This window comes from Zootoca vivipara, chromosome 6 (assembly GCF_965207765.1).
Source record: "Zootoca vivipara chromosome 6, rZooViv2.hap1.1, whole genome shotgun sequence".
NCBI classification, from domain to species: domain Eukaryota; kingdom Metazoa; phylum Chordata; class Lepidosauria; order Squamata; family Lacertidae; genus Zootoca; species Zootoca vivipara.
Genome location: NC_142589.1, coordinates 27,274,886 through 27,295,880, shown reverse-complemented (window position 1 = coordinate 27,295,880; position 20,995 = coordinate 27,274,886). Strand labels below are relative to the sequence as shown.

General features: G+C 47.0%; 1 protein-coding gene across 2 annotated transcripts in view; it reads left to right on the top strand.

Moving 5' to 3' along the window:
• Nucleotides 1-261: 261 nt before the first annotated feature.
• URI1 (URI1 prefoldin like chaperone) overlaps nt 262-20,995 on the top strand; it is a 57,324-nt gene continuing 36,590 nt past the window's right edge. Inside the window, exons 1-2 of one of the 2 annotated variants that reach the window (XM_088671844.1) lie at nt 262-912; nt 9,865-9,955. Coding sequence is in view for 1 of the 2 variants with exons in the window: in XM_035117478.3 (XP_034973369.1) it covers nt 841-912 (72 nt within the window). In the remaining variant the exon portion in view is untranslated. The remainder of the gene's footprint in view (nt 913-9,864; nt 9,956-20,995) is intronic. The other variant, XM_035117478.3, reaches the window with a different exon arrangement.

Sequence of the window (20,995 nt, the reverse complement as noted above, 5' to 3'; positions counted from 1 at the left end):
ATAAATTATACATGCCCCCCCCCATATATATATGAGATGTCAGTCCTATTGAAGCCAAAGGCACTTATTTCCCTCAGGTAAGCGGGTTTAGGACAGCAGCCTTCAAGGTAAGGCAGCCAGGCCTGATCCTCCGGCGCGTCCGAGAGAAGCTGAGAGGGAAACTGGCGGCGGCGGCGGCTCCTCCTCCCGCCGCTGCCTCCTCCCCTTTCCTCGCCTCCTCCCGGCGGCGGCGGCTACCCAGAGCGCTGCACAGCCACTGCCAGGCAAGCGCGAGGAACGGGCCTCAACCGCCGCTTCCTCCTCCTCCTCCTCTTTCTCCTCCTGCGGGCCCGAGTCCACCAGAGCCTGCGGGCGAGGGCGACTCTCCACCCCCGGCGGCGCGGCTACAGCACCCACTACTCCTACTTACCCCTGGGCCCCGGCTGAGGAAGCGGTGCCAGCGCGGCCCAGCATGCGAGTGTGAGATGTTTCGCCCGTTGTCGTCGGCAGCAGCAGCAGCGGCTCCTGACTGGGCCCAGGCGGCTTTGGCGGGCCCCGCGCGGCGGATGCGACTCCGGAGCCGGCGCTTCGCCCTCCACAAACATTTCTATAGGACTCATTCGCCTTGCTGAGGAGAATATATATCTCTCAATATATATTCTCAATATATATATATAGAGGAGAGAGAGAGACACATACGCAGGACCAAAAACAAAAACCCCTCCCCTCTTAAGAGAGAGAAGTAAGAGGCAGGCAGAGGCCTAAAGCCTCCCAAGCGGCCGTTAGTTTTCGCCCCCATCAAGGCTCCCCGCCCCCCGCTCACGCCACCGACACTCACACCCCCGGGGCCCCGTTAGGTCCATGGAGGCGGCCGGCCGAGCCCCGCCGCTCAGCGCCGCCCAGCTGGGCCGCCTGCGGGACGAGCATGGAAAGGTAAACTGGGGGCGGGGAAGGTGGGCCTGGGGAGGGGGCGAGGGACGAACGGCGCCCTCCTGGTGGGGAGCCGCGTGGCTGTGAGGTGGTGGGCAAGGGGGTGTTTCTGACGCCAGGCCTGGTCGGGGGCGCCTCGTGATGTATGGGTGGGGGTAGGTTGGGGGGTGGCGGCGTTGCTGCTGATATTGGGGAGGGGGCCGTGGCCAGCGAGGGTCGGCTGGCAGGGGAGCGGAAGGGGACCCCGTCAGGGGGTGTGTCAGGCACGCTGCTTGTGTCATGGCAGCGCCATGTGGAGGGTTTGTTTTGCAGAGGGTTTCCTTTCCACTTCCCCATGTATATGTGTATAATGGACTTTCCTGTATGTGTGTGTGAGAGCGAGATAGCTTTAAACAGTGCAATTATTGGTAACCCAATTATTGGTAACCCCCCCCCCCAAAAAAACCCTCCATAGTGTGATTTGACAGTGCAATTTTAACCTTTCCTACTTGGAAATAAGTTCATCTGGGTGGTGCTCAGTGATGGTTCTACCTGTACTTGGATTAGAACCCCTGAAAGTAATGTGGTTATTGCTATTTTAATATGTATTTATTTGTATATTTTAATTTATATCCCACCTCTTTCTTGAAAGTGGCATACATAATTCTCCCCGCTCCTCATTTAATCCCAACAACCACCACCCTGTAAGGTAGGTTAGGCTGAGAGGCAGTGACTGACTCCCAAGGTCACCCAGCTGAGTCAGGGATTTGAGCTCTGGTCTCTCACAGGTCCTTGTTAGACACTGCATTATCGCTTGTCTCTCCAAGTCAGAATTCAAGGCAACTTTCAACGTTCAAAAACAACGTTATCAAATACAAAGTGATAAGCAAGCTCACTAAAAAAAAAAGCTAGTAAAAAACAATAGATAAAATATACCACAACACATTTAAAACCAGTAATTAAAGTACAGTTTGCCTTGATCAGCAGCCCAGTGATCAGCGTTGTCCACACTTTAGTTTTTGAAGGCCTGTCTGAATAAGGTCTTAGCCTGCTGCTGAGACGGATAGCAAAGAAGGAGCCAATCTAACAGCTTTTGGGAGGGAATCTGGGAGTAGCCTCGGAAAATACTGTCTCATGACACCACCAAAAGTTATGTCATATCCATTAATTCCAATGGGTCTATTCTGAGTAGAACTCACATTGGATACAAATCACGGTGCTTCAGGTGGGGCTTATGTCCAGGCAACTGTGCATGGAGTTGTAGGCTAAAATGCAAAACTTTACTGTTGAACTTCAGAGGACTGGCTTCTTAGGCCAGAGTTGTAGATAAGCCTACAAAAGTTTTTGGCCTGCAATAAAACTTTTTTTAAGAAAAGCCTGCAGAGGAATAGTAGTGTTTGGTTTCTGTGCTGGGTGCACTCACTTGGCCTGCATTCAGTTCAGTTCTTGACTGCAACTACCAGAGCTGAAATAGTGCTGCATACTAAAAAGAAAAAAGACATCGAAGCATACTATTTAGCCCAGGCACCCCCAAACTGTGGCCCTCCAGATGTTTTGGCCTACAACTCCCATGATCCCTAGCTAACAGGACCAGTGGTCAGGGATAATGGGAATTGTAGTCCAAAACATCTGGAGGGCCGAAGTTTGGGGATGCCTGGTTTAGCCTCTTGAAAGTTGCAATGACACACTTATTTGGAAGCGAGTCCACAGAAATTGGTAAAACTTACTTCCAAGTATGTGGTTTGTTTATGAGAGTTGAGCATGTTTAGTAGCTACAGAACTTTTGAGTGTCAGTTTGGAAAGAGTTACAGATAGGTAGCCGTGTTGGTCTGAGTCGAAGCAAAATAGAAAAAAAATCCTTCAGTAGCACCTTAAAGACCAACTAAGTTTTTATTTTGGTATGAGCTTTCGTGTGCATGGTATCTGAAGAAGTGTGCATGCACACAAAAGCTCATACCAAAATAAAAACTTAGTTGGTCTTTAAGGTGCTACTGAAGGATTTTTTTCTAGTTTGGAAAGAGAAACACAGAGGGGGCCACAGAATGGATTAGGGCAGTGGTTTTCAATCAGTTTGCTGTGGCACCCTGGGGCAACACTGGCTTAATTTCTTTCCTTCCCTCCCTCCTCTGATACCCTCTCGTGTCTCTGCCTCCCAAAGGCTTGCACAGCTGTTTGTTACAGCAGCCCTGGCTACAAGCTCTGTGGGTGAATGGTGCTTCTGGAGCTGGCCAGGGGGTGCTTCCCAGGTCTCTCTGGGGCAGTGTGAGAAGGCACCTCTCTTTGGGGCGGGGGTGGCAGCTCAGAGACCAGGGGTGGCATCTGCGGCTGCCCAGAGGAATCCCAAGGAGAGGGAAGAGGAGAGGTGACTGAGGGAACACTCTGAGGGTGTTCAAGAAAGGGTGAGGGGCTGCCAGCTCTGCAGGCAAGGGGTGACATAACTAGGTTCCTGAGCCCTACACGGGTGCCGCAGAAAGAATGTAGTTGTTCAAGGCAGCCGGGGACTCAGAAAGGTTGAAAACCTCTGACTTAGGGTATTCTGTAGGAGTGACATGGCTGACGGACTGGAACCCTGAACAGGAGTGTTCCTGTTTGAAAGTAAGGATACACAGCAATATATTGTTGCCTATCCCACATGTTACTCTAGGAGTAAAACAGAGCTGGATGATTTACTGTTTTACTCTAGGAGTAAAACAGAGCTGGACGTGGGTGGTACTGTGGGTTATACCACTGAGCCTAGGGCTTGCCGATCAGAATGTCGACGGTTCGAATCCCCGCGATGGGGTGAGCTCCCTTTGTCGGTCCCAGTTCCTACCAACCTAGCAGTTCGAAAGCACCTCAAAGTGCAAGTAGATAAATAGGTACCGCTACAGCGGGAAGGTAAACGGTGTTTCTGTGTGCTGCTCTGGTTCGCCAGAAGTGGCTTTGTCATGCTGGCCACGTGACCTGGAAGCTATACGCCAGCTCCTTCGGCCAATAACGTGAGATGAGTGCTGCAACCCCAGAGTCAGTCACGACTGGACCTAATGGTCAGGGGTCCCTTTACCTTTACCCCACATGTTACTCTAGGAGTAAAACAGCTGGATGATGGGGATAAACTGACCAATGGTTGTCTTCAGGCTGGACAGAGTGGAAGTCCTGTGCTTATTCTGGCTATCAGGAAATTGCTGTGAGGGTATGATAGGACAACCACATGGGGAACAAGGCAGAAAAAACACACCACTTTACTTTGGAAAGACATTACCATGGTTCATACGTTCAATGGGAGAAGTTGCTGGTACAGTGTGGCGGTGAAGTGGTGCAAGCAGCTTCACTCCTTTGCACAACCTTGACTGTGTACTGAACCATCCACATGATCATCAGTCATGTGCAGGCTTGGTTCATATAATCTTTTCTCCTTTTTCTGCAGAAAGTGTGGTTTACACTGGAAACTAATTGTGTTGTAGAGGAATAGGACTTGGCTCTGCCATCATAGGGTCAGTTAGTGTGGGAGAATGTAGCAGAAATAATAGAAAAAGCAGCATTTGCAGATGGCTTAGTAGTGTCTCCTGTTGCAGTGCTATTACATTCTATTTTCCTGCCCACAACCTCTAGTGAGGTGAGCAGAATACATTAGTTATCCATCCCTATGAGATACTTTTAAGACACTTTGGATGGGGTGAAAATGTGTGACTTTTTTGGTTTAGGTTTTGTATTGCACTGAGAACTTTGGGAAATTTTTACATTTTATTTGTCTTGCAAGAGGATAGATTCTTTTTCCCAGCATTGTACAAGTAAGGATGAAGAGAGCCCCCTTTGCTATGTTTAATCATAGAGATCTGATATAGTTGGGGTTATTTTGTTCTGTTACAGTTTAAAATGTTAGCATCAACAATATTAAACAATATTAAGCTATAGTTGTGGTGGCATCACAATGCTCAAAATGGCTACCTACATGATACAGCTGTTAATTAGACAAGAGTAGCAAGAATCCGAGAGAGCTTAGAAGAGGGTTTAACATGGTTTCCACTGGCATATCCATTGACAATCCAGCACCTGACTCCAGGGGTCACTTTTCCATCTGCTCTGTGTGAGAAGCCAACTCCCAAGTGATACGTAATGCCCTCACTTCTTGGCGAGGTGCATGTGCCTTTGGCTTGCTACAGGAAGTGGCAGCAATGCCAAAGAGCTTGGGGAAGTCTTTAACCTTCTGTTCTCTCTGTGTCACTTTTAGCTGTCCCACCATCAAGATGGGTTAATAGCTATGTATTGAGTTGTATAATCTTTTATAAGCTGCTTTGGGGATTAATTTATATTGAAAGACAAGGTATAAATCTTTTAAAATAGATAAAGGGGGGAAACAAAAGGATTCAGCAGCTTTTTCTAATAAGAAAACCCTCCAGTACCTGAAAAAGAAATCTGTCCTGTGTTCATGGGAAGGTTCATTTATTTATCATGACCCCTTGACATTAAGTTATAGGCATAAATGGTCTAACTTCTCACTGGAGTTCTATCCAAACTAAAAATCACTAATATGCTATTTTTGTGCTTTATTTCTTTTAAATCAAATAACTTCAGAATCACTTAAGGAAAGGTTCCCCATATGCTTACTGCTGTACCATCTGGGCTGTTTTCAGGTCATTACAATCTGTTGTGTAAATAAGTTCCATAATATGTAGCAAACATGCACAGTTTTCTACAAAATGTTGAGTCCGTATATAGAGGCATAGAGTCAAATTAAATTTGATCCAAAACTCAAGAGTGAACCTACCGCATCCTACCCCACCCCTGAAAGTGATGCCTCTTAATCATTTCATGACTTGAAAGTATGAATGGATTTCAGTAAAAAGCAGAATGCCTGAGGTGCTGTCAGTAGAACTGGATATCACACGGCTCTTCTTCACACATACAAACTACTAACTTTGGTTGCTGCAAAAATCAAGTGATTAACACGCATGTGAGACACCATTCTTTGAAAAGAAACCAGAGGGAGCAAAAATAAAAGTAGATTATTGGTTCAGAAGAAGAGTTCCACTAAAATTAACTGCTGTGGTGTTACTCTTAACTCAAATGAACTATGGTCTTAGGGATACTTTTGTAACTTGTTAAGGCTAGTAGGCAGTCTGCATATGGAAGGATTGCTGCTTTGTAATGTAGCAGATTGCAGACTGGACAGCAGTTTTATGCATGCATATACAGTGTGAATTCCCCACCCACCATGGCAGCTTTCCCAGCCTGGTTCCCTTCGGATGTTTTGGACTACAGTTTCCACCAGCACAGCCACTGGGGAAGCTGGTATGTTATTTGTCCCTTCTAACAGAATGGGACTGATTCCAGTCTTAGGATGGGTTGCAATGTCTTACTGTTGAGCTTGTGGTGTTCAGCAGCATCAAATGTTTATTAAAAGGACTGCTTACTTATTGGAAATATCTGGTGATAATTTGTAGAGAGGTTAGTTAGGTAAAGGTAAGGTAAAGGGACCCTTGACCATTAGGTCCAGCCGTGACAGACTCTGGGGTTGCGGCGCTCATCTCGTGTTATTGGCCGAGGGAGCTGGCGTACAGCTTCCAGGTCATGTTGCCAGTATGACAAAGCCGCTTCTAGCGAACCAGAGCAGCAACGGGAGCTCACCCCGTCGTGGGGATTTGAACTGCCAATTTCTGATCGGCAAGCCCTAGGCTCTGGTTTAACCCACAGCACCACCCGCGTCCCTAATAGTTAGGTACAACTGTTCTATTTAATTTTCACTGTTTAGCTCAGAGACAGAAATACATTATCAGAGAACATCTAGTTATGACATTTACCTGAGAGTACTTGTGCTTTTAAAAAGTTTCTTATGTTTTTGCAGAGAGAAACTTGGGAGAATAGTTTCTTGGAACATCAAGTTCACTTGTTTGCATATGAAAAATATAAGGTCAAGGACATGGACCTGTGAATCTTCATATTTGTTAAACTACTGGTAACTTACACATACTGCATTTTTCCAAGATTGTCCATTGAGGAAAAGGCTGTTTTATATGTCAGAAAGCTGTTCTTTGTCATCAATATGTGTAGCTATACATTTTTCAGTGCTTTTTTAAAAAGGGATTTTTAAAGGGATTAAAATAAATAGGAGAATTTCACAAAATATATTAGTTTTCTTCATGATTTTGAATCTTTCACAGCCCAGTACTTAAGTCTATGTACTGAAGTAAGAGCTGCAGACTCACTTCATATATAAAATAAACCAATTTGCCATTGCCCTTGAGACTGGTTTGGAAGCTGCAGCCTGGTTGCTGTTGTGCATTGGGGAACTGATAACATATAACACCTGTGTTGAGAGAGCTGCCTGTACATTGTTAGAATATAAACCCCTAAACAACCTGGAGCCTATGCACATAAAGGGCTGCCTTAGTCTCTATGCACTTCCCTGATCTTTGTGATATGCTACCAAGGAACATCTGGAGGTGCCTGGCATGTCAGACCATCCTCAAGAAGAGCGTGTGAATTTAGTGTTGTAGCACTAGGGTTAGGGAACTCTACCCAGTGCAATCAAATCTGGCACCAGCTGTAATTTGTTTTAGGCATGAACTTCAGACTTCATTATTTCAGCAAGTCGCCTTATGAAAATGATTTACTGTTTTTATGCCCTTGTTTGTACATAGTGTAGATATATTTTATCCCTTTGCTATTTGGAAATGAATGAATAATAACAACAGTTACAAAAACAAGCTGTGGTAAGCTTTGAACTCACTCGATCAGTCCCCCTCCTGTGCATGTCAGGGTAATAGACTGATCGTTTTCACTTTACATTTTGAGTAAACTGCACCTTCAATTTACATCCAAATGAGATAAACTGTGGTGTATCCTATTGTTTACACAGATAAGGATCCAATTGTACTTTCAGATACTAGTTTGTAAGCTAACCATAGGCCCAGTTTAGCATAATGTCCAAACTGCAGTTCAGCATTATGTGTGTTAGCTGGCCTGGACTCACCTGCTCCCTCTCTGGCAGGCTGTGAGGAAGAGATCAGAAGCATTTGCTTTTAAACTAACAAGAGTCTCCATTATGTCTGAACTCATGGAACTTTGGTTAGTATAAAGTTTAAACTATGGTTGGTGAACAAACCAAGATTATAAATCATTCTTAAACCTTTTCATTTCAGCTGACTATAATTAGGAAATCTAGTTAGTTTAAAAGCAGAAGTGAAAGCTGATCCTTCCAGCTGCACTAGGAGGACAGAATGCATAAATCCAAGACTTGTATTGGTTCAAATGCAGAATGCTGTAGTTTAGTGTTATGTCCAAAAATTATCTTAGCTTAACTCACAGTTTGCAGAGTTCAGACATGATGGAAAACTGCAGTTTATTCAAAAAAAGTGGACAGTAGTCTCCCCTTCTTCAGGACATATGGCAGAGGTAGCAATGCAGTGTCCACCAGATGTTGTTGAAGTATAACGTACATCAGGCCTTAGGAAAAGTTGTTGTCAGAGTTATAGAGTTAGTTAGATCAAACTTTCGAGAAAGTCATTAAAGTTGCAATTCTTTTAGCTCTTTCTAGGGAAATTGGTTCCATTATACACACTGGGGTTTATTTTTGAGCAAATATGCTTGGTTTGACCTGCATATCTTAGTTTCTCAGAATTTTTTTTTGCAGACTGTATAAATGCTGTGATAATGTTGGTTCAGTTTCATGTTTTAAACTCTTTATTTTGAACCAAAACATTGATTTACAGCTTTTCTAGTTGCTCCAAGCAGCATACTAACATTTCAAAAATAAAATACAGATTGAGCAAACAAAGCAAACTGAACATTCAGAAATACATTAGGGGGTTGAATATATGATACACATCTTCTCACCAAATCCAGGGTTGAAATTCACCATGAATGTATTTATCATTTCAGAATTTACACAGAAATAGCCCTATTTCTAGGATAGTGTTGCCTGCAATGTGGTAAACAATTTCCAAATTTCAACTGCATACCTTCTTCTTCTTTGGCAATCACTCATAACCAAGTAAGATTATCTTCTATGAACGTGGTCTTAACAGTGAGTCCATAAGTGACTGTGGAGGCTAATTCTGAATCCATACACCCTTCCACAATGGGGTCATAAGTTTTCGGAAAGGAGTTGATCATGGTAAGGGTTTGCCAAACATGCCTTCCTATTAGCATGTTTCTCCCTTTAATCTTGAGTTCGAGCGTCTTCAAAGTCCATAACACCTTTGGTAAAGGCTTTTCTCCAATTGGAGCGCTCGCAGGCCAGTGTTTCCCAATTGTCGGTGTTTATACTACATTTTTAAAGATTTGCCTTGAGAGAGTCTTTAAACCTCTTTTGTTGACCACCAGCATTACACTTTCCATTTTTAAGTTCAGAATAGAGTGGTTGCTTTGGAAGACGATCATCGGGCATCCGAACAACATGACCAGTCCAACAAAGTTGATGTTGAAGAATCATTGCTTCGACACTGGTGATATTTGCTTCTTCCAGTACACTGGCATTGGTTTGCCTGTCTTCCCAAGTGATGTGTAATTTTTTTCCAGACGCACTGTTGATGGAATTTTTCGAGGAGTTGGAGATGGCATTTTAAAGTTGTCCATGTTTCACAAGCATACAGGAAGGTCGGTAGTACAATAGCTTTGTAAACAAGCATTTTGGTTTCCCTGTGAATGTCCTGAACTTCAAAGACAGAGCTCAGGCGATGTTGGATTTCGGCATCAATGTTGGTCCTTGTGGAAATATAACTGCCCAAGTAGGAGAAGTGATCAACACTTTCCAGTGTTACACCATTGAGTTGGATTTGTGGTGTTGCAGAGGGGTTGCTTTGTGCTTGTTGGTACAGCACTTTGGTGTTTTGGATGTTGAGTGATAGACCAAGCTTTTCATAAGCTTCTGTGAATATATTTAGGATGATTTGGAGGTCATCCTCTGAGTGTGCACCCCTAAAATCTATTGATGTTTTGTCTACCCTTTTTTGTTTCAGCCAATGTTAAAAACATCCCGTGTATTTTTTTAAGCAGCAGCTGATCCAGGGAAGCAGATCAAAGTGCTCCTCTCCTGACACATGGCTTCGTTTGGGACATTCTACTATCCTAAGATAACATTGCCAATGTATGTTTAAGAAAGTTCCTATGAAGGTTGATTATGGCTTCTAATTGTGTTGATTCGAGAAAAGTCCAGCACAGGGAATATAGTTCTTTAAAAAATGATGCATAGTTCTTTTTTAAATGAAACATATGCGTGTGAGTCAGTGTTAGAAACTGAGATATGAAAGCTAGGAGCTAAATGACACCTTAAACCTAGGTTATGGGCGCAACAACAGAATGTCTAGGTGCACTTTTTTAAAACAAGAATACAAACCTGAAAATGAATGAACTTCAGCTAAAATATTATGTTCATTTTCACATGGTCTAGTCCTTCCCCTGTCTACCCCCCCTAATATTCTTAAGAGGGTTTTCAGAGAGTAGCTGAAAGTGGGGAGGCAGAAAAAGGTCCACATTGCCTTCCACTCTGCAGTTTTAAACTGAAATCTTAGGTGCAGTACTGCACCCAGAGCTCAGAAACTGCTTGTGGTAATGAAATTCTGAATTGCAAAATGCACCTAGAACAATGGGAGTTTCAAACACTGGTGTGAGTTCCCACTTGTGTAGAAAAGATAAAATAAAAAGTTGATTTCATTGTTAAAGTAGAAATTGAATAGCCTTTCAGTCTTGTCTTGACCGCATCCAATTCTATGTTCTCTTGGATTAATTTCAAATTTAAAGTTGAGATTCTGCCTACAGTTACTTGGGAGTATATCCCATTGAATTCAGTGAATAATAGAACTTGATAAATTCCAACTCTAACTTCCAAAGCTGCAAGTTATAAAATGATACATTTTTCATTTCCCCCTGAAAGTATAATTGGTGTGGTTTATTCCACCCCACCCACCTTGCTTTCGTTATGTGGAAAGTTTGAATCTGAAGAACTGAAACTGCATTAAAGCATGGGCAGTTGGATGATAAATTGTGGTTGTTTCACGGAACTTGGGCAATTGCTTACATATATTGGTGGTGATTCACATGATGGTGCCCCCTTGTGGCCCCTAAACAGCATTAATATAGATAAAAAGAGAATTATATGTTTAAAACTCTAGGTGCAGTTGCTGTATGGACAAGAAAATTGTTCTGAATCAACACCTGAAGGAACAATTATATTTCATTATATTATTTGTTGGCCCAGAGAAGAAATGCTTATCTGGCTTTGTTTCATTTGCACATTCAAATGCATATCAACATGTATTCTGTTTTTAATAGTATGGCTGGTTGTCAGGGCTTATGGGAGTTGTAGTCCAAAAAAATCTGGAAGGCACCACAGTGGCTACCTCTGGTTTAGTGCTGGATAATGCTAGGTTTGCTGTGTGTGTAGTTAATACCGTATTTACTTGAATGTAATGCATACTTTTTTTGGCCAAATTACATCACAGAAATTAGGGTGCACATTAGATTTGATGGCACATTTACATTTGTCAGCAAATACTTTTTTGGTTTCAAGGTTTTGAAAATTTAGGTGTGCATTAGATTTGATGACACATTAGATTTGCGTAAATACGGTAATCTGCATTTTATTTAGATGTCAGTATTAATCTCATATGTTTCCTAGCACATGCAACGGTACCTTGATTCTCAAACTTAATCTGTTCCGGAAGTCCGTTCCAAAACTTAAGCGTTCCAAAACCAAGGTGCACTTTCCCATAGAAAGTAATGCCAAACATATTAATTCATTTCAGACTTTTAAAAACAACCCCTAAAACAGCAATTTAACATGAAATTTGCTATCTAACAAGACCATTGATCCATAAAATGAAAACAATAATCAATGTTCTGCACTGTACTATAAAATAAATAAGACAGTATTGTAGATGATAAAAATTAAAATTACATTTTTTTCTTACCTGCACTGATGATAGTCATAAAACGAAAAACAAGCCACAGTCACAAAAATGGAAAAAGCCATGCAAACAAAAACACAAAAACCAGCAAAAACAAAAGCACCAAATATCACCTCAGAACACTGCAATCAGAAACGGAAGGCTTAAATAACATTGGGGGGGGGACTCAAACGAGCGGCGCAAGGGCAGAAGCGGGAGGAAAAAGGCTTAATTACTATGTGGGGGACTCAAATGAGCTGCACAACAGTAAAAACGGAAGCTCGGGAGCACATTTGGCTTCTGGGGCAAAGTTCAAAAACACCTACTTCTGGGTTTGCAGCGTTCGGGTTCCGAGTTGTTCAGGAACTAAGCTGTTCAAAAACCGAGGTACCACTGTATATCATTTATACCGGTACTAGAGGAGACATAAGTCAGGTTCTGTTGCAAACAATGCTTGAGCATTAACTACTATTTCTGAATAGCTAATTGATCTTGTACCATTAGGTAAAACTATGGTTTGAAAACCATGGTTTGCATTACATCAGGCATCCCCAAACTTCGGCCCTCCAGATGTTTTGGACTACAATTCCCATCATCCCTGACCACTGGTCCTGTTAGCTAGGGATCATGGGAGTTGTAGGCCAAAACATCCGGAGGGCCGCAGTTTGGGGATGCCTGCATTACATCATTCTCAAGCAGGCTGTCCTACAAGCAAAGGATTTGACGTTGGGCACTGTGAGGGACAAGGGATACAGGGAAGTCCCTCCCATCTTAAGTTCCAGCCCATCACCAAGCGCTGGAGAGAGTAAGGAGAGCTCTGCCTCCAGCGGAGAGTCAGGAAGTGGTGTCCGAGGCTCAGGCAGGGTTGTGGAGCCCATGCCTCAGGTGGGACAGGAAGTTGGACGCACGGGGGGGGGGCAATCCCCCCAACTCCCGAATTGCGACGCAAACGTAGGGGGAAGAGGTTGGGTCTGCCAAAGTTGTGGTGCTGGAAGAAAACGCGCCAATCGCCATTCGGGAGTTCTGACACCTCACCTTAAGGATGCATTTTTATTGCTCTGAACACTGTAAATAATCAGCACTTAATAAAAGCCTTAAAAGACCATGCTGGAGTCGTTACTCTAGAGTAGCCATACCAGGCCCTCTGACAGCAACTCCCGAATCTTTTTTTGGCTACTTTGGAGTGCAGCGATGAGCGCTCAAGAGGCTGAGCATTGGAGGCTGGAGGCCGAAGCAGCGAAGCAGGAGCTACAGAACCTCACAGCGCACGCACAGCAGCAATTGCATGCCGCTCAGGAGGAAGCGCGAGGGGCGCAGGAGGAGCTGAACAAGCTGGTGGACCAGGTGAGGACAAAAGAGGAGACTGAGAAACAGCTAAGGGTGATGGTATTAGACCTGCAGAAAAAGTTGGAAGAGGAGAAAGCCGCTAGAGGTGGGGGGGCACCCCAGCCGCAGCTAGTCCAAGTGAGAAGGGGACAGAGCCTAGTCACCAAGTTCAGCGGAGACCCGAGGGAGTACCTCGGATTCGAGACTGAAATAAATTATGCGCTGGAATTGCATGCAGCAGAATTCCCAGATGACGCGCACAGAGTCTACTTTATCATAGAGCATTTGACGGGGGCCGCCCGGGAATGGGTAAGACCGCTCATCGCGCAAAAAAATCCTTGCATGAAGAACGCAACTTTATTTCTAGAAGCTTTAAAATTAATGTACGCTAGCGACAGTGAAATGGAGGCCACTAAACAGGAGCTTCATGACCTAACACAAGGAAAATCGACAGTTAGAGACTACTGGGCGAAATTCACCATGCTGGTGCACAAACTGGGGTGGGATCTGAACAGTGAGCCAGTGAAATCAGCCTTCTACCTGGGTTTGCATGCAGACGTTAAGGATGAGCTGGCAAGAGGTCCTAGACCGCAGACTATGGATCAGCTCAGCAAAGCGGCGCTAGCGGTGGGGGTGAGACAGGAATCCAGATGGTATGACAAACAAGCGACGCGCGCAACAAAACCTTGGTTCCCACGCTCTCAGGACAGACCACATCACCAAACCCCACCCCAGGGACCGCCCCCAGACCCGCCCAGACCAAGCCCAGAGCCGGAACCGATGGAGATCGGGGGAGCGCGCGCGCGGGCTTTTCAAACCCCGGCGGCGCCAAGACGCAAGGAGGGAAGAGGCGGGAATTGCTTTCTCTGCAACTCCCCCCGGCATCGCGTCAGAGACTGCCCTCATCGCAGAGAGTGGCAAGGAAAGGCGGGAACGGTTGTACCTTCCCCCACTGACGTAGCACCACAGCAGGGAAACGAGACAGCCTGGCTGCAGGAGACAAGGGGCAGCAGCCAGGCACAGTCAGCAGTGAACAGCCCCAGCCCGCCCACCCGCACAGAGAGGAGCAGAGCCAGCCCACCCCTCCCAGAGCAGGAGTGGTTCTAGAAGTCACGCTGACGCTCCCAAATGGCTATCCCCTGACAGTCCTCGCCTTAATTGACAGTGGTGCCTCAGCCAACTTCTTCTCGAGAAACTTTGCAGAAGAGCACCAGATCCAACTTCTGCAGCTGGATTTTCCCCTGCATGTGGCCACCATTGATGGCAGAGAGTTGCTGGGAGGGGCCATCACTCATCAAACCCCCCCCCCATGAGAATGACAGTGGGAAGGCACTCAGAGACACTGGCTTTCAACGTCACGACCATCTCAGACCCCCCCATCGTTTTGGGAATGAGCTGGCTGGCGCGCCACGACCCCTCCATAAGTTGGCACCAGAGATGCATCACGTTTGGGTCGGACTTTTGTCTGGAACATTGCATGCAGCACCAACCAGGGGAGGGGCCTCCGATAGCCACGGTGGCCACCATGCACGTCAAAGGGGGTGAGGCGATACCCAAGCCGTACTGGGACCTGCAGGAGGTCTTCAGCGAAGCGGAGTCCGACCACCTACCTCCACACAGGCCTTTTGACTGCCAGATCAACCTGGTGCCTGGGGCAACGATACCCCCAGCCAAGCTGTACGCCATGTCAGACCATGAACTGGAGGATCTGCGCGCTTTCATCGACAAGAACCTCAAGCGGGGGTTCATCAGAGAAAGCAAGGCAGCAGGGGGCAGCCCGGTCTTCTGGGTGGACAAGAAAGACACGCAACAGCGCCGTCTGGTGGTGGATTTTAGACGGCTGAATTCAGTGACAGAGCCAGTGGCTTTCCCCATGCCCAGAGTGGATGATCTCCTGACAGCGGCACGCAGGGGCAAGATTTTCACCAAGCTAGACCTAAGAGGGGCGTACAACTTGATCAGGATCCGGGAGGGCGATGAATGGAAAACCACGATGTTCACGCCTCTGGGCTCTTTTGAATATCTGGTGATGCCCTTCGGGTTGCAAGGGGGCTCAGCCTGCTTCCAGGCCTTCATGCACCACGTCCTGGGGTCCCTCCTCTTCAAGAACTGCTTGGTCTTTCTGGATGACATCCTTATCTATTCCAATGACCCAGTGCAGCATGTGAAGGATGTCAGGGAGGTGTTGCAGCGCCTGAAGGACAACCACCTGTATGTGAAGCTGGAGAAGTGCAAGTTTCACACCAAGGAGGTAGACTTCCTGGGCTACAAGCTGTCAGACAAGGGGCTGGCAATGGACAAGGACAAGGTGCAGACCATCCTGGACTGGCACAGCCCCAGGACGCGCAAAGATGCCCAACGCCTACTAGGCTTCGCTAACTTCTACAGGAAGTTCATCAAGAACTTCTCTCGTGTCACGGCTCCCATCACCGACTGCCTGAGAGGCAAGCAGAAGTTCAGGTGGACACCAGAGGCACAAGCAGCGTTCGAAAGCCTCAAGAGGGTATTCGCTTCAGACCAGCACCTGTTCCACGTGGTGCAGGATGCGCCCCTACGCCTGGAGACAGATGCTTCTGATAAACCTGTGGGAGCGATTCTGTTGCAACTGGACGCCAACAGAGAGTGGAGACCCTGTGCCTTCTTCTCCAGGAAGCTGACCCAGCCTGAACGCAACTACACAGTGTTTGATAGGGAACTTCTCGCGATCCACGCTGCGTTCCAGCACTGGCGACACTTCCTGGTGGGCGCCAAGCACCCCATCCAGGTGTGCACAGACCACAAGAACCTGGAGTTCTGGAGAACGGCCAGGGTGCTCAACCAGCGGCAGATACGGTGGGCAGAGTTCTTCTCGAACTTCAACTTCTCCATCCACTACATCCCGGGGGAGCAGAACGTCAGGGCGGATGCCCTCTCCCGCAAGCCAGAGTACATGGAGGAGGAGTTGCCACCAGCACCCAGGCACGTTTTCCCCCCATCTGCATGGTCATGCGGTGCAGCAGTGGTGAGCGAGGCAGAACTCGCAGCACTGACGGCAGCGGATGAATTTGCCACCCGCATCTTCAGAGACCTGAGAGGGGGGAGGGAGCAGGCCAAAGACTTTGAGGAAAGGAGGGGTTTGCTTTTTTACAGGGGAGCCCTGTACCTCCCGACCAAACAGCTGAGAGGTAAGGTTCTCAAGCAGATGCACGACAACCCAACGGCGGGTCATTTCGGAAGGGACAAAACCACTCACCTAGTCATGAGACACTTCTGGTGGCCAGGGGTGCGGGAGGATGTTCGGGATTATGTCAGGGGATGTGACACCTGCCAGCGAGCAAAGGTGGTCAGAGCGCCACCAGCAGGTTTGCTGGAGCCATTAGCCACACCGCACAGGCCGTGGGAAGTAGTGTCCATGGACTTCATCACAGACCTGCCGTCGTCCAGGGGCAAGACCGCAGTGTTGGTGGTGGTGGACCTCATGTCCAAAATGTGCCACTTTATACCGTGTGCCAGGGCGGTCTCGGCAGAAGAGACGGCCAAACTGTTTGTGGACCACGTATTCCGACTGCATGGATTGCCTTTAAGGGTTATTTCGGATCGTGGCCGCCAATTTGTTTCCAGGTTCTGGCGACGGCTCATGAACCTCCTGCAGGTGGAGGTCAGCTTGTCGACGGCTCGGCACCCGCAGACCAATGGACAGGCGGAGCGGGTCAACGCCATTCTGCAGCAGTACCTGAGATGTTACGTCAGCCAGAGGCAAACGGACTGGGTGGATCGCCTGCCACTGGCAGAATTTGCCTACAACAATGCGGTGCACGTCTCCACAGGGGTGTCGCCCTTTAAGGCCAACTACGGGCGCGACCTCAGATCTTTCCCGGAGAGGGAGGGGGAGGAGGAGGAAGAGGGCCCACAGGCCGAGGATTGGGCAGAGGACCTGGAGACGGTGCACCAGCAGCTCAGAGAACACTTGGAGAGGGCCAAGGAAGCGTACAAGAAGGGGGCAGATCGCCATAGGCGGCCGGGAGAGGTCATCAGGGTGGGGGACAAGGTTTGGTTATCCTCGGAAGGTCTTCCCACCAGGGGTCGATGCAGAAAGTTAGCACCCAGGAGGCTGGGCCCCTTCACGGTCACGCAACAGGTCAACCCGGTAGCCTTCAGGCTAGCACTGCCGGAGGACATGAGAGTGCACCCAGTGTTTCATAGATCACTGCTGTCGCCGTACAGGGAAAGTACCAGGTTCAGGGACAGCGATCAACCTCCAGAGGGAGGGGGGGAGGCGGGAAACGCCCGACAGCTCAATGAGGCAACTGAGATTTTAGACTCAAGGAGAGGGGTGAGAGGACTGGAGTACCTGATAGCATGGGAGGACACTCCGCCATCCCACAATGAGTGGATACCGGCCACGGAAGTACCTGAGGAATTTTTAGTGGAAGAATTCCACGCCCTGTTCCCCCACAGGCCCAAGCCCTGGCACATGGAAAGGGAGGGAGAGGGGGAGGAGCAGGAGGAAGGGATAGCAGGCAGCAGCTCCCCATGGAGATGGGAAGCGGAATTTGAGGACACGGAAGAAGAGGTGTGGGTTTCACCGAGGTCAACGACGTCAGAGGCAGGAGAGGACTGGCAGAACATTTTTACTCCCACCAGCTCTGATGCCACTGACTTCTTGGGATTTCCGTCTTCTCAGGGGGAAGGAGAGAGATCGCAGGATTGGGGGGAAATTTTCACACCCACAGGCTCGGATGCCACTGACTTCTTGGGATTTCACTCGTCCCCAGCAAGCAGAGAGCCACTAGGGAGGAGGAGAGAGGAGCCTGGGAGGGGGGTGGATGTGAGGGACAAGGGATACAGGGAAGTCCCTCCCATCTTAAGTTCCAGCCCATCACCAAGCGCTGGAGAGAGTAAGGAGAGCTCTGCCTCCAGCGGAGAGTCAGGAAGTGGTGTCCGAGGCTCAGGCAGGGTTGTGGAGCCCATGCCTCAGGTGGGACAGGAAGTTGGACGCACGGGGGGGGGGAGGCCAATCCCCCCAACTCCCGAATTGCGACGCAAACGTAGGGGGAAGAGGTTGGGTCTGCCAAAGTTGTGGTGCTGGAAGAAAACGCGCCAATCGCCATTCGGGAGTTCTGACACCTCACCTTAAGGATGCATTTTTATTGCTCTGAACACTGTAAATAATCAGCACTTAATAAAAGCCTTAAAAGACCATGCTGGAGTCGTTACTCTAGAGTAGCCATACCAGGCCCTCTGACAGGCACCAAACTGAACTTTCACCTGCAAAACAAGCTGTTAAACTAGTTGAGATTTATTTAGGACTCAATCACAAATTTCATTTGAAGTTATGGTTAGGTATTTTATGATCATGCACACATGATAATTGGAGGTCACCAATTGTCTCAGGAGTTCTAAATGTTTTTCTATACCCACCCTACCAAATAACCCCGGCTATGTGTATAACACTTAGCCGTTTAAGTACGTATGTCACAGACCAGGCTGGACTGTCGGGTACTGACTCTTGGATTCATGTTCCTCCTTCTGAGACAATCTGTGCTTGAATCCGCAGGAAAAGGTAGAATTAAAAAATCAAATAAATCGCTTCATACATTTCAGCAAGTGTGGCTTCATGAGCCATTTTAAGGGAGGGAGGAACCCTGCCAGTCAGAATATAATTAATTATTGTGTCCATGCTACCATGATAGCTGATGGGTTGAGTAGAAATGTAGCTGCCATTTTCTTTGATGGTAGCTGCTCCCTACTTTTTGTACTTTACCCATTGCTTTTTAATTTGCTCTTTAGGTACGTACTTGAGAGTGATACGGTAGTAGTGATAGTGCTAAGGCACTAAATGTGCTCAAAGCTGCAGTCCTATGAACACTTATCTAGGAGTAGGCCCTATTGAATTCAGTGGGGTATGCATCACAGAAAATGTGTATGTAATTGGAATGCACTGTGTATAAATGACAAGCAAGCCTGAAACAGCCCCCCTTTTTTTGCACGGAGAGGCATATATTACAAGTGGGACCTGCAAGAAAATATTGCAATGCAGAGTGCTGCTGTTCAGGATGCTAGCCAGTTGTGCTCTTTTCCTGAATACTCCATTCTTCCCCCCCACCCCCCAGCCAGTGTTCCATTGCCACTAAACAGGCTTAGTTTTTACTGTTTTGGGGATATTCTCTCCCATTCATTAGGGGAGTAGCCCTCTAGGTGTTGGACTCCCATCAGCAAGGCTGGTACTTGCATGAAGCAGAGTGAAGCAATGTGCGTCAGACTGCAGATCCACTCTCTGCCCCACACCCACAGATACACTGTTTCCAGCTCCACCATGGCGTTGCCCATGCCATCACATGCAAGCACTGCTAACGCTGTGTCCTTACTACTGTCACTGTGTCATGGTGGCAGCATGAGGTGCAGTCACTGGCAAGGGTGGAGTTAAGGAGGCAGGGCTGGCAACAGTGAGGGGACAGTGATGAGGGCAGGGTGGTGGCAGAGCAGCAGTTATGTGTGTGGGAGGGATTTGGAGCAGCAAAGTATCCCAGGCTTTCCCTACCCATCAGCCTCACCCATGATCAATGGTTAGCATCCTCTGGAAGGCCACTGGTTTCCCAACCCTGCATCAGTCTTCCTTCCCCACCCCTTTAAAGATTTTTTTTGGACTTTTACCAACCTTGGGGTTTGGATGGTTCTGCTTTAGCTATGTAAGGTTCCATGCTTGGTGAATGATTTCACTATTAGTATAGAGGATAATCTTGCTTTAGCCTCTGTCTGCAATTTGTGTTTTCTACCAGGAAGTTGGATCTGCAGAGTTTCAACATAGTTGCTGAATCACGTGCCTTCAAGCTGCTTTACCAGTATCCCCCCCCACATCTGTTCAAGTGATACTGAATTAGTTTATTAATTTATTGAATGTGGTCATTTGGGAAAGGCTATAGATCAGGGTCCCCAAACTAAGGCCCGGGGGCCGGATGCGGCCCAATCGCCTTCTAAATCTGGCCCGCAGATGGTCCAGGAATCAGCATGTTTTTACATGAGTAGAATGTGTCCTTTTATTTAAAATGCATCTCTGGGTTATTTGTGGGGCCTGCCTGGTGTTTTCACATGAGTAGAATGTGTCTTTTTATTTAAAATGCATCTCTGGGTTATTTGTGGGGCATAGGAATTCGTTCATATTTTTTTTCAAAATATAGTCCGGTCCCCCACAAGGTCTGAGGGACAGTGGACCAGCCCACTGCTGAAAAAGTTTGCTGACTCCTGCTATAGATCATGTACTTTGCATGCAAAAGACCCATGGTTCGATCCTGGTACCTGGGAAGGAGTCCTGTCTGGAGAGCCATCACCAATCACTATGTCACTGACCTAGATGAACCATTCTTCTGTCTTGGTAGAAAGACAACCTCCTATGTGTCAGTAATTCGGCCGTCCCGGGGGCCAGCTGTTAGACTGGTCCCACAGGCCAAAAATGCGATTGCTCTCACAAACGTGATGAACAACACACAAGTCAGTAAATAAGGCTTAACTGCTTTATTTACATATAAACAATTTGGGAGCTCTACATCATGGCTCCCTCTCTCTGGCATCACAGCCAGTAAAGAGAAAGAAGAAAGAGACAACAGTCCCACGTAGTACAGCAAGATAAACATCGTGTCTACGTCACTTCCACTCTGTGGAAATGAAAACACATACAGTCATATGATACACAATAACCCTATGACTGCAGATGGTTGAATGAATCTCCTAACACTATGATGGGGCTGGAGCATATTTTTCTTCTTAATCTGCTCTTCCATACCCCTTTATGGGAAATATCAAAAGGAAGAATATGAAATTTAAAATAGATTGGTGTTATTGATTTTTGTCCTAAGGGGCTAAGGGTTGATGAAAACAGCATATGTCCATGTGCTTTTCTACTGATGGTCCATTTTTTCTTCCAAGGAAAAAAAAGACTA